At 42.9% G+C, this 19,828-nt stretch overlaps 1 protein-coding gene across 1 annotated transcript in view; it reads right to left on the bottom strand.

Moving 5' to 3' along the window:
• The window catches only part of LOC311115827 (transmembrane protein 64-like), a 29,248-nt gene extending 10,507 nt beyond the window's left edge, over window positions 1-18,741 (bottom strand). Inside the window, exon 1 of the mRNA XM_084190954.1 lies at window positions 17,199-18,741. Coding sequence (XP_084047080.1) covers window positions 17,199-17,921 — 723 coding nt within the window. The 5' untranslated portion in view covers window positions 17,922-18,741. The remainder of the gene's footprint in view (window positions 1-17,198) is intronic.
• Between the last annotated feature and the right edge of the window lie 1,087 nt (window positions 18,742-19,828).

The following is a 19,828-nucleotide window of genomic DNA, read 5'->3' as shown; positions in this document are numbered from 1 at the left end:
CTGCTTACAGGCAGCATCTTAATTGTAAAGTCCCCATATCTGGGGACCTTTATTAGATATTTTTTATTCAATTCAGTCTGGTATGAGAACGGTAACCCCTATCTGCAAAAGCGGGGTGTCTGCGGAAAGCTGAGCGTCTACGTTCCGGTTAGCGTTGTGAAGCATAAAGGAAATAAACAGGGAATACGTTAATACCGAAAGCCGCGACTCCGCAGATCGAGAGGAGGTCTTATTTGTCTGCCTGTGACCTGCCGTTATTGATCACCAGCCCCGAGGTGGTCAAAATGTTTATTTTACACAACGTTTTCACCAAAACAGCAAACATCTTACAAGTTAAGCTTCAATTTGGTCTGTGTTTGAGCTATAGCTACACGGTATGATCCTTAGATTGGTAGGAACGAATCTAGCACATCACCAATGTTATCTGATGATGGGGACAGGGATATGCAGTTGACCTGGGTGGGACAAAGCAAGGCCTAGAACCTTTTATGCGTAATGCGAACTATTGCTACCTGACTCAGAGACAAGATGCACCGAGCATGCTACATTACAATGTAAACAGATTTCAGCGCTTTAATTTCATTGCTTTAGCATAAAAAGATGGCTTCTCAAGGGGGGGGGGGGGGGGTAAAAAGGTACAAACTAATAATATCGAACAGGAAGCTAAAAAGGCAGCTATGGATACCGACATAGAAGCTTTGAATAAAATGCTGGTTGGACTCGGATCAGGGGAGCAATTTGGACGACGAGTATTTCAACTCGGCCGACGAAGATTGCTTTCTAGAAGGATTGGGATCCACTTTTTAGATCTGTAAGTAAATGATTTGAACGACTATTTGCTAATATACTATATGTATTTCGTTTTTTTTTATAAGTTGTCTGGTTTCTGTGCTTTGTATTTAGTTTACATGGGCCTCTGTAACATGTCATTTCAATGTTATATAATTCCAAAGTAGTTCTTGTCTATGTTTCCTATTGGTTCACTGTTTGCTTCATCACTTTGGCGAGGCCCCTAAACTCTCATGGCCATTGTCTATTTGTGGTTCTCACCTCTGCCTTTGTCTCCAAAGTGTTGCGGTTTGCATTGTGTGTGTTTCACGCCTTGTATGTGAATCACCGTACAGATAAAGTTTAGGCTTACTTTACACTAATGACGTTTTATAAATTTTGTCAACTGTAATTCTGTGTGTGTCTTACAACAATAAATCCCTTTATTTTATTCACCACAGAGTGGAGGATGCAGAGGATTTTGGATGATGACGTTTGGGAGCCACCCCTCCCCAGCAAGCGCCCCCGCCGGTCAAGGTCTTCACCCCCCCCCCCCCCACTGTCAATCAAAACCATCTGATGGTTCTACATCCACTTTTCATAGACCTCTTGGGTCCTAACAGAATGGGTTTCCCCAAGACCAAGGTAAACCACATGACCAAGACAGCGGCGAGGGGGACCATACATCAGGACTAACAAGCTGCTTGTTGTGAAATGGAAGGACACTAGGGAAGAAACTACACAGCATAAGGCATTCAATAACAACCATGTCTCAAGGAGGGTGAAAAAGGAAGTATGTCCCCATTCCTGTTTCTGTGAAGGACTATAATGCCAGCATGGGGGGGGGGGGGTATAATGATCTGATAGGCTACTACAAGGTCCTCCACAAGACCAGGATGTGGTATAATACTTTTTTTTTTTACCACTTTGTGGACATTGCTACAGGAAATACTTTCATTCTCCACAAGCAGATGGCCAAAGCAAAAGGTCAAACCCCTCTCTCCCAGTTGGCCTTCAGTATTTGAATTTTCAGTATTTGACCTCCTCTCAATCAGAAAGATTTCTGGCTCCCAGGTGTCTTTTATACAGGTAACGAGCTGAGATTAGGAGCACACTCTTAAAGGGAGTGCTCCTAATCTCAGTTTGTTACCTGTATAAAAGACACCTGTCCACAGAAGCAATCAATCAATCAGATTCCAAACTCTCCACCATGGCCAAGACCAAAGAGCTCTCCAAGGATGTCAGGGACAAGATTGTAGACCTACACAAGGCTGGAATGGGCTACAAGACCATCGCCAAGCAGCTTTGTGAGAAGGTGACAACAGTTGGTGCGATTATTCGCAAATGGAAGAAACACAAAAGACCTGTCAATCTCCCTCGGCCTGGGGCTCCATGCAAGATCTCACCTCGTGGAGTTGCAATGATCATGAGAACGGTGAGGAATCAGCCCAGAACTACACGGGAGGATCTTGTCAATGATCTCAAGGCAGCTGGGACCATAGTCACCAAGAAAACAATTGGTAACACACTACGCCGTGAAGGACTGAAATCCTGCAGCGCCCGCAAGGTCCCCCTGCTCAAGAAAGCACATATACAGGCCCGTCTGAAGTTTGCCAATGAACATCTGAATGATTCAGAGGAGAACTGGGTGAAAGTGTTGTGATCAGATGAGACCAAAATCGAGCTCTTTGGCATCAACTCAACTCGCCGTGTTTGGAGGAGGAGGAATGCTACCTATGACCCCAATAACACCATCCCCACCGTCAAACATGGAGGTGGAAACATTATGCTTGGGGGTGTTTTTCTGCTAAGGGGACAGGACAACTTCACTGCATCAAAGGGACGATGGACGGGGCCATGTACCATCAAATCTTGGGTGAGAACCTCCTTCCCTCAGCCAGGGCATTGAAAATGGGTCGTGGATGGGTATTCCAGCATGACAATGACCCAAAACACATGGCCAAGGCAACAAAGGAGTGGCTCAAGAAGAAGCACATTAAGGTCCTGGAGTGGCCTAGCCAGTCTCCAGACCTTAATCCCATAGAAAATCTGTGGAGGGAGCTGAAGGTTCGAGTTGCCAAACGTCAGCCTCGAAACCTTAATGACTTGGAGAAGATCTGCAAAGAGGAGTGGGACAAAATCCCTCCTGAGATGTGTGCAAACCTGGTGGCCAACTACAAGAAACGTCTGACCTCTGTGATTGCCAACAAGGGTTTTGCCACCAAGTACTAAGTCATGTTTTGCAGAGGGGTCAAATACTTGTTTCCCTCATTAAAATGCAAAACAATTTCTAACATTTTTGACATGCGCTTTTCTGGATTTTTGTTGTTGTTATTCTGTCTCTCACTGTTCAAATAAACCTACCATTAAAATTATAGACTGATCATGTCTTTGTCAGTGGGCAAACGTACAAAATCAGCAGGGGATCAAATACTTTTTTCCCTCACTGTATATGTGTCAGGACCCAGTAGGACTGATGGAATAAGGCCCAGTGTCAGGACCCAGTAGGACTAACCCATTGTGATGGAATAAGGCCCAGTGTCAGGACCCAGTAGGACTAACCCATTGTGATGGAATAAGGCCCAGTGTCAGGACCCAGTAGGACTAACCCATTGTGATGGAATAAGGCCCAGTGTCAGGACCCAGTAGGACTAACCCATTGTGATGGAATAAGGCCCAGTGTCAGGACCCAGTAGGACTAACCCATTGTGATGGAATAAGGCCCAGTGTCAGGACCCAGTAGGACTAACCCATTGTGATGGAATAAGGCCCAGTGTCAGGACCCAGTAGGACTAACCCATTGTGATGGAATAAGGCCCAGTGTCAGGACCCAGTAGGACTAACCCATTGTGATGGAATAAGGCCCAGTGTCAGGACCCAGTAGGACTAACCCATTGTGATGGAATAAGGCCCAGTGTCAGGCTGAGCACCCTGCAGGTACATCACATGATAAATTCACCATTTATCTTTAATCCCCCAATTAAAACTAATGATTGATGGGGTCGGGTGCTAAGTGGCCAAATGGCACCCTTTGATGCAGTGCACTACACAGGGACCTGGTCAAAAGTAGCATGCATCCCTCTAAATAACATAGCTGGAAATATTTGATCTTTTAATTTTTTCTGCTAAGCCGGGCAGGCTATGGCGTTTTAGGTTACATATCTATAATACAGTGCTCTCTAGGGCAGGCTACTTCAGCAGGAAACCAACCAGTCAGGGGACGTTGAAATGGAGCCTCCTCTTCTACAGAATGTGCTTCCCAGACACAACACAAGGGCATAATAACCAACCCGCGTCCCAAATCACACCCTATTCCCTTTATAGTGCACTACTTTAGACCACAGCCCTATGGGAAGTAGTGCACTACTTTAGACCACAGCCCTATGGGAAGTAGTGCACTACTTTAGACCACAGCCCTCCATAAGGTGACATCGGGTCGTGGTTAAAAGTAGCGAACTCTGGGGTTAAAGCAAATTAATTTTGCTCAAAAAGACTGGTGCCCTCAACAGTAGGCTAGTAGCCTCGACAGCAGAAATAAAACCCCTGTGGCTATTTCAACGAACATTCTAGAAATCAATACATTTTGTAGCCTGATTTAAGATGCGGGCTACAACCTCTGTCTGTTATAACTAAGGGCAGAAGTAGGGTGTAGTCTATACACATCACATTGGGGGCAAAGCAATCAGCCTTTTAACCACACATTTACATTTGTGATGATGTAATCTTAATAATTACGCTGCCCATATTGTAGCCCGAGTTGCTGAGTACCGCACGATTTGATAGACAGTACGCTACATGATTGAAATTCGCCGGAGTAGCCGTTCCACCTCTGGGAAGCCGAAGGATGGAGCCGTAAGCAGAGTTTGACTGTGGGCGAGTTAGTTTTGGACCCGGTGCCTTACTGCGATTAGTCATAGAGTTGCTGAAGAAAAAAAAATAACACTACTACTTTGACTGGCTGTCTGTCTCCTGCTTAGCCAATGTTTGCAATGATGATGATAAAATGATATTAAAAATCACTACATAGACTGCCGGTCTATCTTGACTGGGTTTGAAATGCTGCTTATAAAAAGCTGGTTTGTGCCGAGCTTATGTTAGCAATAAAAAATGAAAAGGTCAGAGCAACGATGGATCCACAGCCACTATAGACAGGTGCTACACTAGGCTTTCAGAAAGTATTCAGACCCCTTCACTTTTTCCACATCGTTACGTCACAGCCTTATTCTAAAATTGATTACATAATTTCCCCCCCCCTCATCAATCTACACACAATGCCACATTAATGACAAAGCAAAAACAGGTTTTTAGAAATGTTTGCTAATTTATTAAAAATTAAAAACAGAAATACCTTATTTACGTAAGTATTCAGACCCTTTGCTATGAGTCTCGGAATTGAGCTCAGGTGTATCCTGTTTCCATTGATCATCCTTGAGATGTTTCTATTCAAGTCCACCTGGAATTGTCCGTAGAGCTCAGAGACAGGATTGTGTCGAGGCACAGATTTGGGGAAGGGTACCAAAACATTTCTGCAGCAGTGAAGGTCCCCAGGAACACAGCAGCCTCCATCATTAAATCTTAAATGGAAGAAGTTTGGAACCACCAAGACTCTTCCTAGAGCTGGCCGCCCGGCCAAACTGAGCAATCGGGGGAGAAGGGCCTTGGTCAGGGAGGTGACCAAGCACCCGATGGTCACTCTGACAGAGCTCCAGAGTTCCTCTGTGGAGATGGGAGAACCTTCCAGAAGGACAACCATCTCTGCAGCACTCAACCAATCAGGCCTTTATGGTAGTGTGACCAGACGGAAGCCACTCCTCAGTAAAAGGCACATGACAGCCCGCTTGGAGTTTGCCAAAAGGCACCTAAAGGACTCTCAGACCATGAGAAACAAGATTCTCTGGTCTGATGAAACCAAGATTGAACTCTTTGTAGCGTCATACCCAAGAAGACTCAAGGCTGTAATCGCTGCCAAAGGTGCTTCAACAAAGTACTCAGTAAAGGGTCTGAATACTTATGTAAATGTAATATTTCAGTTTTGTATCTTTAATACATTTCCTACAATTTCTAAAAACCTGTTTTTGCTTTGTCATTATGGGGTATTGTGTAGATTGAGGATTAAAAAAAAATCAATTTCAGAATAAGGCTGTAACGTAACAAAATGTGGAAAAAGTCAAGGGGTCTGAATACTTTCCGAATGCACTGTATATATAAACAATCCATATGATGGAAATCTGTCACAGTGACTGAGAACTTTAGCCCCTGTGCACAATATAAGGAAGGGGATGTCATCTGGGGAATCATTAATTATATAGGGAAGAGGATGTCATCTGGGGAATCATTCATTTTATAGGGAAGAGGATGTCATCTGGGGAATCATTAATTATATAGGGAAGAGGATGTCATCTGGGGAATCATATTAATTATATAGGGAAGAGGATGTCATCTGGGGAATCATATTAATTATATAGGGAAGAGGATGTCATCTGGGGAATCATATTAATTATATAGGGAAGAGGATGTCATCTGGGGAATCATTAATTATATAGGGAAGAGGATGTCATCTGGGGAATCATTAATTATATAGGGAAGAGGATGTCATCTGGGGAATCATTAATTATATAGGGAAGAGGATGTCATCTGGGGAATCATTAATTATATAGGGAAGAGGATGTCATCTGGGGAATCATATTCATTATATAGGGAAGAGGATGTCATCTGGGGAATCATTAATTATATAGGGAAGAGGATGTCATCTGGGGAATCATTAATTATATAGGGAAGAGGATGTCATCTGGGGAATCATTAATTATATAGGGAAGAGGATGTCATCTGGGGAATCATTAATTATATAGGGAAGAGGATGTCATCTGGGGAATCATTAATTATATAGGGAAGAGGATGTCATCTGGGGAATCATTAATTATATAGGGAAGAGGATGTCATCTGGGGAATCATTAATTATATAGGGAAGAGGATGTCATCTTGGGAATCATTAATTATATAGGGAAGAGGATGTCATCTGGGGAATTATATTCATTATATAGGGAAGAGGATGTCATCTGGGGAATCATATAGGGAAGAGGATGTCATCTGGGGAATCATTAATTATATAGGGAAGAGGATGTCATCTGGGGAATCATATTAATTATATAGGGAAGAGGATGTCATCTGGGGAATCATTAATTATATAGGGAAGAAGATGTCATCTGGGGAATCATTAATTATATAGGGAAGAGGATGTCATCTGGGGAATCATTAATTATATAGGGAAGAGGATGTCATCTGGGGAATCATTAATTATATAGGGAAGAGGATGTCATCTGGGGAATCATATTAATTATATAGGGAAGAGGATGTCATCTGGGGAATCATTAATTATATAGGGAAGAAGATGTCATCTGGGGAATCATTAATTATATAGGGAAGAGGATGTCATCTGGGGAATCATTAATTATATAGGGAAGAGGATGTCATCTGGGGAATCATTAATTATATAGGGAAGAGGATGTCATCTGGGGAATCATATTAATTATATAGGGAAGAGGATGTCATCTGGGGAATCATATTAATTATATAGGGAAGAGGATGTCATCTGGGGAATCATTAATTATATAGGGAAGGGGATGTCATCTGGGGAATCATATTCATTATATAGGGAAGAGGATGTCATCTGGGGAATCATTAATTATATAGGGAAGAGGATGTCATCTGGGGAATCATGGCTCCTTTTCCTTTAGAGAAATTAAAGATAGAAATGTCAAGCAGCTCGACAACGAAACAGGAAACAGACGGGCCTGCAGGTCGGAGGGAGGGAACTCCCTTTATGCCTGGAAGGAAGGGAAGGGAAGGGAAGGGAAGGGAAGGGAAGGGAAGGGAAGGGAAGGGAAGGGAAGGGAAGGGAAGGGAAGGGAAGGGAAGGGAAGGGAAGGAAGGAAGGAAGGAAGGAAGGAAGGAAGGAAGGAAGGAAGGAAGGAAGGAAGGAAGGAAGGAAGGAAGGAAGGAAGGAAGGAAGGAAGGAAGAGGCCTTGTCTGTGTCCCGAATGGCACCCTATTCCATATGTAGTGCACTACTTTTGACCAGAGCCCTATGGTTCCTATGGTTCCTGGTCTAAAGTAGTGCACTATATAGGGACTAGGGTTCCATTTGGGATGCAAAAGCCTAGGAACAGTAGAAGAGTGGCTTCTGGCCTCAGCAAGATAGGCCTCCCTAAATGAACTACACACTACAATTGGTTTAGTTGTAAACCAATCTATCACTTAGCGACTAACGTAAGCCGGTCAAATTGACTTAGGGGACTAATGACTAAATACTAGTCTATGTTGTTCCAACCAGCAGCATCTATATCTGCTAAAAAATAAAGATCAAGAGCGTGATTTTAGTTTTTACTGTTCTTCAACAAGACATGATACAAGTGGAAACAACTTGTACAATGGAGTGATTTGGGAGTGTCAGTGTTCGGCAGAGTGGAGGGTCAAAGAGCGGTCTTGTCTTGGGAGGGACGTTATAACCTTTGGACAGACAGAACTTCACCCAAGGGCGATTCCATGCGTAGGTTGATAATATTTTTTGGTATCTCAGATTGTTTGACATGAACAATTTTTTTTTTTGAAAATCATTATGAAAGCAGCCATTTTAGACCTGTACCTGCTTTCTGTAAGACCCTATGATCTGTGAACCGTAATGGATCATGGAGTGTCTAGATTCTGAAATACATCAAATGTCCCTCACAGTCCTAAATGGCCCCCTATTCCCTACATAGTGCACTACTTTAGACCAGAGAATGGCACCCTATTCCCTATATAGTGCACTACTTTAGACCAGAGCACCCTATTCCCTATATAGTGCACTACTTTAGACCAGAGCACCCTATTCCCTATATAGTGCACTACTTTAGACCAGAGAATGGCACCCTATTCCCTATATAGTGCACTACTTTAGACCAGAGAATGGCACCCTATTCCCTATATAGTGCACTACTTTAGACCAGAGAATGGCACCCTATTCCCTATATAGTACACTACTTTAGACCAGAGCACCCTATTCCCTATATAGTGCACTACTTTAGACCAGAGAATGGCACCCTATTCCCTATATAGTGCACTACTTTAGACCAGAGAATGGCACCCTATTCCCTATATAGTACACTACTTTAGACCAGAGCACCCTATTCCCTATATAGTGCACTACTTTAGACCAGAGCACCCTATTCCCTATATAGTGCACTACTTTAGACCAGAGAATGGCACCCTATTCCCTATATAGTGCACTACTTTAGACCAGAGAATGGCACCCTATTCCCTATATAGTGCACTACTTTAGACCAGAGAATGGCACCCTATTCCCTATATAGTACACTACTTTAGACCAGAGCACCCTATTCCCTATATAGTGCACTACTTTAGACCAGAGAATGGCACCCTATTCCCTATATAGTGCACTACTTTAGACCAGAGAATGGCACCCTATTCCCTATATAGTACACTACTTTAGACCAGAGCACCCTATTCCCTATATAGTACACTACTTTAGACCAGAGCACCCTATTCCCTAAATAGTGCACTACTTTTGACCAGGGCCCATAGGGAATATTTTCTGTAAGAATCTGAGATAGATACCGAAAATATTCCCTATGGGCCCTGGTCAAAAGTAGTGCACTATTTAGGGAATAGGGTGCCATTCTCTGGTCCAAAGTAGTGCACTATATAGGGAATAGGGTGCCATTCTCTGGTCTAAAGTAGTGTACTATATAGGGAATAGGGTGCCATTCTCTGGTCTAAAGTAGTGCACTATATAGGGAATAGGGTGTAATTCTCTGGTCTAAAGTAGTGCACTATATAGGGAATAGGGTGCCATTCTCTGGTCTAAAGTAGTGCACTATATAGGGAATAGGGTGCCATTCTCTGGTCTAAAGTAGTGCACTATATAGGGAATAGGGTGCCATTCTCTGGTCTAAAGTAGTGCACTATATAGGGAATAGGGTGCCATTCTCTGGTCTAAAGTAGTGCACTATATAGGGAATAGGGTGCCATTCTCTGGTCTAAAGTAGTGCACTATATAGGGAATAGGGTGCCATTCTCTGGTCTAAAGTAGTGCACTATATAGGGAATAGGGTGCCATTTAGGACGTTGGACTTGGAAGTTCCCTGTCCAGTGGTTATAAATGTCCCACCCATGACGCCAGGGCCTGTGTTCACAAAGCGTAGGCCAGAAATATTTTGATTTATTTAATTTTGACATCATGGGTTATTGTGTGTCGGCCAGTGACACAATCTCAATTTAATCCAATTTAAATTCAGGCTGTAACACAACAAAATGTGGAAAAAGTCAAAGGGAGTGAATAACTTTCTGAAGGCACTGTACATTTATTGTCTGAACTACATAAATTATTAACAGTAGGGTGGCAGTGCAAACACTGTCGCAAACCCCTTATTGGCTGTTCGGCTCAGTCTGGCTCGCTCATCACCCACAAACCAATGTGACAGCATTTACTATGGCAGAATATCGATTTCAGAGCACATTTAAATAGTTTTCAAATGACTTTTTTGGGATGGTATGTCGTTTTTCTACGTGTGTTGCTTGAGTTCTACAGCAGCGTAAGCTGGTCATGAATGACAAAAACATTGTCTAGTTCAACAGTAGATGATGCTTGAGATGTTATTGTTTAGCTAAACTGTTAGCAAACTATAACTTTGATTTTAGAAGTGGCATCGCCAACATCATTACCAGCAACTTTGTAACCATCTTAAGCCACCCAACCCGTAACATTTACATTTTAGTCATTTAGCAGACGCTCTTATCCAGAGCGACTTACAGGAGCAATTAGGGTTAAGTGCCTTGCTCGAGGGCACATCGACAGATTTTTCACCTAGTCGGCTCGGGGATTAGAACCAGCGACCTTTCAGTTACTGGCACAACGCTCTTAACCACTAAGCTACCTGCCACCTGGTTCCAAGTGAATATCTGTTTGATGCTGTAGGCCGCGTGGACTCCTGATAGACTAAATGAAACTGACGCTCCTGGGTCTGTAAAGTTAGGGTACTATCCCAAAAATAAATGCTACCTATTTTGCAACTGCATTATGCTAAGAAAGCCACTCTGACATGCAACAACAATAACTACCTTAAGCCACACCAATCAAAAATGTAACCTAGTAGTTGATTCAAGTTAATAATAGTTGCAGGTTGCAGTTGGACAATCAAACTGTCAATCTTTGGCCAGTAAGCAAGATCATCTGTACGGTCACAGTGAAGGCACTATCGAACCAAAATGCTCCCTCTTTCATAACAGCCGTGGTCGATCAAAGCCACCATTACAGGCCTATCATGAATGCATTAGGTCACTCTTCTCCCAGTATCCAGGACATCAAAATATGATCTACTGAACCGGCCTATCAAAACAATGTACCCATCCTCGACCTAACATCTGGTCTGCCTGAGAGAGCAATGACTCAATGATTAGAAGGCCTCAGCCAAGTAGACCGACTAAAACAACCATATGGCCTCAGCCAAGTAGAGACTAAAACAACCATATGGCCTCAGCCAAGTAGAGACTAAAACAACCATATGGCCTCAGCCAAGTAGAGACTAAAACAACCATATGGCCTCAGCCAAGTAGAGACTAAAACAACCATATGGCCTCAGCCAAGTAGAGACTAAAACAACCATATGGCCTCAGCCAAGTAGACACTAAAACAACCATATGGCCTCAGCCAAGTTGAGACTAAAACAACCATATGGTCTCAGCCAAGTAGAGACTAAAACAACCATATGGCCTCAGCCAAGTAGAGACTAAAACAACCATATGGCCTCAGCCAAGTAGAGACTAAAACAACCATATGGCCTCAGCCAAGTAGAGACTAAAACAACCATACGGCCTCAGCCAAGTAGAGACTAAAACAACCATACGGCCTCAGCCAAGTAGAGACTAAAACAACCATACGGCCTCAGCCAAGTAGAGACTAAAACAACCATACGGCCTCAGCCAAGTAGAGACTAAAACAACCATATGGTCTCAGCCAAGTAGAGACTAAAACAACCATATGGCCTCAGCCAAGTAGCGACTAAAACAACCATATGGCCTCAGCCAAGTAGAGACTAAAACAACCATATGGCCTCAGCCAAGTAGAGACTAAAACAACCATATGGCCTCAGCCAAGTAGAGACTAAAACAACCATATGGCCTCAGCCAGGTAGACACTAAAACAACCATATGGCCTCAGCCAAGTAGAGACTAAAACAACCATACGGCCTCAGCCAAGTAGAGACTAAAACAACCATATGGTCTCAGCCAAGTAGAGACTAAAACAACCATATGGCCTCAGCCAAGTAGAGACTAAAACAACCATATGGCCTCAGCCAAGTAGAGACTAAAACAACCATATGGCCTCAGCCAAGTAGAGACTAAAACAACCATACGGCCTCAGCCAAGTAGAGACTAAAACAACCATACGGCCTCAGCCAAGTAGAGACTAAAACAACCATATGGCCTCAGCCAAGTAGAGACTAAAACAACCATACGGCCTCAGCCAAGTAGAGACTAAAACAACCATATGGTCTCAGCCAAGTAGACACTAAAACAACCATATGGCCTCAGCCAAGTAGAGACTAAAACAACCATATGACCTCAGCCAAGTAGAGACTAAAACAACCATATGGCCTCAGCCAAGTAGAGACTAAAACAACCATATGGCCTCAGCCAAGTAGACCGACTAAAACAACCATATGGCCTCAGCCAAGTAGAGACTAAAACAACCATATGGTCTCAGCCAAGTAGAGACTAAAACAACCATACGGCCTCAGCCAAGTAGAGACTAAAACAACCATACGGCTTCAGCCAAGTAGAGACTAAAACAACCATATGGCCTCAGCCAAGTAGAGACTAAAACAACCATACGGCTTCAGCCAAGTAGAGACTAAAACAACCATATGGCCTCAGCCAAGTAGAGACTAAAACAACCATACGGCTTCAGCCAAGTAGAGACTAAAACAACCATATGGCCTCAGCCAAGTAGAGACTAAAACAACCATACGGCCTCAGCCAAGTAGAGACTAAAACAACCATATGGTCTCAGCCAAGTAGAGACTAAAACAACCATACGGCCTCAGCCAAGTAGAGACTAAAACAACCATACGGCCTCAGCCAAGTAGAGACTAAAACAACCATATGGCCTCAGCCAAGTAGAGACTAAAACAACCATACGGCCTCAGCCAAGTAGAGACTAAAACAACCATATGGTCTCAGCCAAGTAGACACTAAAACAACCATATGGCCTCAGCCAAGTAGAGACTAAAACAACCATATGACCTCAGCCAAGTAGAGACTAAAACAACCATATGGCCTCAGCCAAGTAGAGACTAAAACAACCATATGGCCTCAGCCAAGTAGACCGACTAAAACAACCATATGGCCTCAGCCAAGTAGAGACTAAAACAACCATATGGTCTCAGCCAAGTAGAGACTAAAACAACCATACGGCCTCAGCCAAGTAGAGACTAAAACAACCATACGGCTTCAGCCAAGTAGAGACTAAAACAACCATATGGCCTCAGCCAAGTAGAGACTAAAACAACCATACGGCTTCAGCCAAGTAGAGACTAAAACAACCATATGGCCTCAGCCAAGTAGAGACTAAAACAACCATACGGCTTCAGCCAAGTAGAGACTAAAACAACCATACGGCCTCAGCCAAGTAGAGACTAAAACAACCATACGGCCTCAGCCAAGTAGAGACTAAAACAACCATATGGTCTCAGCCAAGTAGAGACTAAAACAACCATACGGCCTCAGCCAAGTAGAGACTAAAACAACCATACGGCCTCAGCCAAGTAGAGACTAAAACAACCATACGGCTTCAGCCAAGTAGAGACTAAAACAACCATATGGCCTCAGCCAAGTAGAGACTAAAACAACCATACGGCTTCAGCCAAGTAGAGACTAAAACAACCATATGGCCTCAGCCAAGTAGAGACTAAAACAACCATACGGCTTCAGCCAAGTAGAGACTAAAACAACCATATGGCCTCAGCCAAGTAGAGACTAAAACAACCATACGGCCTCAGCCAAGTAGAGACTAAAACAACCATACGGCCTCAGCCAAGTAGAGACTAAAACAACCATACGGCTTCAGCCAAGTAGAGACTAAAACAACCATATGGTCTCAGCCAAGTAGAGACTAAAACAACCATACGGCCTCAGCCAAGTAGAGACTAAAACAACCATACGGCCTCAGCCAAGTAGAGACTAAAACAACCATATGGCCTCAGCCAAGTAGAGACTAAAACAACCATACGGCCTCAGCCAAGTAGAGACTAAAACAACCATATGGTCTCAGCCAAGTAGACACTAAAACAACCATATGGCCTCAGCCAAGTAGAGACTAAAACAACCATATGACCTCAGCCAAGTAGAGACTAAAACAACCATATGGCCTCAGCCAAGTAGAGACTAAAACAACCATATGGCCTCAGCCAAGTAGACCGACTAAAACAACCATATGGCCTCAGCCAAGTAGAGACTAAAACAACCATATGGCCTCAGCCAAGTAGAGACTAAAACAACCATATGGCCTCAGCCAAGTAGAGACTAAAACAACCATATGGCCTCAGCCAAGTATAGACTAAAACAACCATATGGCCTAAAACAAGTAGACAGGAAATAACTAGATTAAATAACAATGACTAGCTACGAATTCTGATTCATACATGAGGTTTGGAGAAGGGGAGCCTTGTGCCCTGAGGTGAGTGACTGATTGAGGAGACAGTGACTGTGAGTGAAACAGCCGTGCGGCTTGTTCTAATCCAATCATTGCAGCAGTCTTAACCGATATCCCGCCCATTTCATTGAAGACAGAAGAACTAGCCAATAGTTGTTTGGAGCACTTCATGCTGTCTGAGTGAAAGAGAGATGCAGCTGGAAATTATTTTTCTCCCCGATCACAGATAAATATAAATACTTGTCATAATCATATTCGGAAGTGTCTCCATATCCGTTACAAAACTCATTTTTTCCCAGTACTCTGCACACCCCTAGCCTAGTGTGTATAGTTTACTATAGGTCAATAACTTGCTCAACAAACTGAAGTGTTGTTTACTAAAGGTCAATAACTTGCTCAACAAACTGAAGTGTTGTTTACTATAGGTCAATAACTTGCTCAACAAACTGAAGTGTTGTTTACTAAAGGTCAATAACTTGCTCAACAAACTGAAATGTTGTTTACTATAGGTCAATAACTTGCTCAACAAACTGAAGTGTTGTTTACTAAAGGTCAATAACTTGCTCAACAAACTGAAGTGTTGTTTACTAAAGGTCAATAACTTGCTCAACAAACTGAAATGTTGTTTACTATAGGTCAATAACTTGCTCAACAAACTGAAGTGTTGTTTACTAAAGGTCAATAACTTGCTCAACAAACTGAAGTGTTGTTTACTAAAGGTCAATAACTTGCTCAACAAACTGAAATGTTGTTTACTATAGGTCAATAACTTGCTCAACAAACTGAAGTGTTGTTTACTAAAGGTCAATAACTTGCTCAACAAACTGAAATGTTGTTTACTAAAGGTCAATAACTTGCTCAACAAACTGAAGTGTTGTTTACTATAGGTCAATAACTTGCTCAACAAACTGAAGTGTTGTTTACTAAAGGTCAATAACTTGCTCAACAAACTGAAATGTTGTTTACTATAGGTCAATAACTTGCTCAACAAACTGAAATGTTGTTTACTAAAGGTCAATAACTTGCTCAACAAACTGAAGTGTTGTTTACTAAAGGTCAATAACTTGCTCAACAAACTGAAATGTTGTTTACTAAAGGTCAATAACTTGCTCAACAAACTGAAGTGTTGTTTACTAAAGGTCAATAACTTGCTCAACAAACTGAAGTGTTGTTTACTAAAGGTCAATAACTTGCTCAACAAACTGAAGTGTTGTTTACTAAAGGTCAATAACTTGCTCAACAAACTGAAGTGTTGTTTACTAAAGGTCAATAACTTGCTCAACAAACTGAAGTGTTGTTTACTAAAGGTCAATAACTTGCTCAACAAACTAAAGTGTAATTTATTATAGGCCAGCGTTCCCCCAAACTCAGTCCTCGGGACCAAAACGTGCACCTCTTGGGGTCCCGAGGACTGAGTTTGGGAAACCCTGCTATAGGTACAGCTTACTATAGGTCAATAACTTGCTCAACAAACTAAACTACTTATAGGTCTATATTTGCCAGTGAAGTTTTTACACACTTGCCCAGGGGCTTTTGGAATGCTAGGCCTTGTTCTCCTAAGAGTGCAGGCTTTTGTTCTAGCCCTGCTCGAACACACCTGATACTGCAAATCAGCTGCTCATCAGGACCTCGGCTAGATGAACTGAATCATTCAAGTATGTTGGAGCAGGGCTGGAACAAAGGCCTGCACATCCACTGGGCTCTCCAGAAACAAGGTCAGCCACCCCTTGCAGATGCCATCTGTCCCAAACGCAGACTATTCTCTTCATACTTCGATTACGATGTATTTATTTTATTTATTGCGGTTTGACTTGTGACATAGATCAAAACACTTGGGTGAACTGTTGGAATCATTGATATAGAATGATTTATATTAAGAAGCAAAGTGGAATTCTTGTTTGTAAGCAGGTAGCTTAGTGGTTAAGAGCGTAGTGCCAGTAACCGAAAGGTCGCTGGTTCTAATCCCCGAGCCGACTAGGTGAAAAATCTGTTGATGTGCCCTTGAGCAAGGCACTTAACCCTAATTGCTCATGTAAGTCGCTCTGGAACAGAACATCATACGGGAGAGATACAACAAACAGAGTCAACTATAAAAACAAACATCACACGCAGCTGAGTGGCGTTTCAAAAATATTGCAATATGGATCCCTCTTGCGATATGTGTATTATTATTATTATTATTATTGGATTCCTCTTGCGATATGTGTATTATTATTATTATTATTGGATTCCTCTTGCGATATGTGTATTATTATTATTAGATTCCTCTTGCGATATGTGTATTATTATTATTATTATTGGATTGCTCTTGCGATATGTGTATTATTATTATTATTATTATTGGATTCCTCTTGCGATATGTGTATTATTATTATTATTATTGGATTCCTCTTGCGATATGTGTATTATTATTATTATTATTGGATTCCTCTTGCGATATGTGTATTATTATTATTATTATTGGATTCCTCTTGCGATATGTGTATTATTATTATTATTATTGGATTCCTCTTGCGATATGTGTATTATTATTATTATTATTATTGGATTCCTCTTGCGATATGTGTATTGCACATGTCAATATTACAATTTCGATGTGAATGCGATTAATTGTGCAGCCCTACTATGTAGGCAATAGGGTGTAGACGTTCTGGTTCTCACCTGCACAGACAATGGGGAAATCATCAGAAACTTTACTTGCAAGATGTTCAACCATACTCACTGAAAACACTGCATTCTGGAGTCCAAACGGTATGGGCGTGAGTCTCGCTAAGGCCACCACCTTGAGTCCACTCCCCCCCTCCACCACCCGAATCACAGCACTGAGCTGCTCAGAGTTCCCCACCTTGTTGACCACCCAGTCCGTCAACAGCCTCTTACACACCAGGTGAGCCACGAAGGTCCCTACGAGCACCCCGACCATCACCAGTCCCATACCCAGCACAAAGCCATAGAGGTACCCCGCAGCCACGTTCAGCACCATGTAACCCCAGCCGAATGGGAAGGACACAATGATCAGACCAACTATGAACAGCAAGGCTCCAACCAGGCTGTCCAAGCTCTCCACCCAGAGCAGAAGGTCCTTGAGGTGCTGTCTGACTAGAGCCACGGAGGAGAAGCAGACAGCTGTCAGAATGCATGCCATGAGGGCGCTCTTGAAGCAACACGTGGTAATACAACACGGGTGTCTGAACTCTCCGTTGGTGGCGCCGCCACCGGTGAAGGACATGCCAGTGTCAATGATGCTCTCCAGGTCTCCGTCAGACTTGCCAACGGCGCCTCCTCTCTCGTCAAAGGCGTTGCATATCAGGATGTCAATTTTATTGCACTCGTCCGGGGAGGATCTCTGGAGCCAGCGGTTCAGCTGGATTTGTCCTTTGACCGCAGCGTGTTTCAGGACCTTTAGGACGACATGGAGGGATGGTGTCGACCCTGCGCCCCACATGGTTGCCCTACAACGGAGTCTCAGGAAGATGGACTGTCGCTCTGACTGGTGGTGCTCAGATTGAAGAAGTGCGTTGTAACTTGAATGTCACCGTTTCCCTTGAAGAAACGACGACGCTTGAACATTAATAATGACAACTGAGAAAGATAATTAGGGTAACGTGCTGACAGTGAGAAAGGTTATCGATGTCTTCTGTGTTGGGGACCCATTTCTATTTCTCAGCACAGAGGACAACTGTTTACATGGGCTTCAAAAGGAAATTATTCCAATCTGGGTTGCCATTATAAGAAGTATCGTCCAGTGTGACAGTTCTTTATCTTGGGTACACCAATTGGGAGACATGCCAGTCCAATGACTTATGAAAAACGTTTTCACATCGCCTCGAATAGGAGGAAAACGCCATAAATTACTCACGGCAGGTATCGTCACAAAATCCCTGCGTTCAAAAGAATCGGTCGATGGAAATCTGGCAAGCCGAGGAAAGGCAACAAACTGACCAGAAAGTCACGGTATTGCTAAAAACATCAGATCAAGCCTACAATTCGTATCATTACGAAACGGTCCAGAGATAAATCCGTGCAAGACTCCAACTTCTGCGACTCGTCTGTCCTATTTGGCGTAAAACCTTGCAACGAGTTGCTAGTCCACTGAGATTGACTCCACTTGGCTAGCTGCTTGCCTGTACAAAGTCCCGTAAATCCTTTCCAACGGGCGCTTTCACCGGTATTCTTCCCGGGGCAAAGTGACAACCGGAGCGCCTTCGTCAGTCTGATAGCCAGCTGCGTCTTATTTGTTGTTTTGGCCACAATAGTACCGTCTGTGGAGGCTGAATGCTCTTCATACACCAGACACCGCTCTGTTTGTTTCCCAGAATGCCAAGTACCAGACCATGTGACTACTACCGTTCTGGCCTGTGAACCATGGCGGAACAACCCACCAACTGTTTCTCTCTCCGGTGTCTTTTTGTAGAGACTAACTCCGCCATGGTTAGTTGGACAAAGTCAAAGAGTATGGATAAAGAGGACCACAGTATGAGTCATAATACACATAAAACCTAATCAAACAGGGAAATGGTTCCATTCATTTTCCCATAGGGGATTTTAGTATAAAGGGCTGTGTTTTGTGTAAGCATACCCTGGCGTGACGTTTTCACAACAGTATAAATCTCTCTAGGACAAGGTGACTTTCATCAATATTTTATTGATAAATTGTATTAAAAAAAAAAAAAAAGAGCAAATGGAATGGCATCAAACACCTGGAACCATGTGTTTGATGTATTTGATACCATTCCACACTGATTCCGCAGTCAATACCACAAGCCTGTTCTCCCCAATGAAGGTGCCTCCTGTGCCCTTGACCCATCCTCCTCTACTCTCTTCACTGCCTCAGCACTGCTCTGACTCGGGCCACCTCAACCTGCCTGTCTCGCAACTTCATCCACCGAAACTACACACTCCTCTATCCCATGCCCTCTGGCTGCACATTTCCCACACAAGGTACATGTCTCTCAGCCCTAACACTTGGAGTAGCCCTCCACAAATCGGCAAGGCCAGCCGTCTAACTCAGGCGTATCCTTTCTTTGGATTGGTGGATACAATTTCAATTTAAGGGGCTTTATTGGCGTGGGAAACGTATGTTAACATTGCCAAAGCAAGTGAAATAGATAATAGACAAAAGTGAAATAAAAAAATACAAATTAACAGGAAACGTTACACTCATAAAAGTTCCAAAAGAATAAAGACATTTCAAGTGTCATATTATGTCTAAATACAATTTTGTAATGATGTGCAAATAGTTAAAGTACAAAAGGGAAAATAAATCAACATAAATATGGGTTGTATTTACAATGGTGTTTGTTCTTCACTGGTTGCCCTTTTCTTGTGGCAACAGGTCACACATCTTGCTGC

The sequence above is a fragment of the Coregonus lavaretus genome (assembly GCF_964263955.1).
Source record: "Coregonus lavaretus genome assembly, contig: HAP1_SCAFFOLD_1083, whole genome shotgun sequence".
Classification (NCBI taxonomy): domain Eukaryota; kingdom Metazoa; phylum Chordata; class Actinopteri; order Salmoniformes; family Salmonidae; genus Coregonus; species Coregonus lavaretus.
This window is presented reverse-complemented; position numbering and strand designations above follow the sequence as displayed.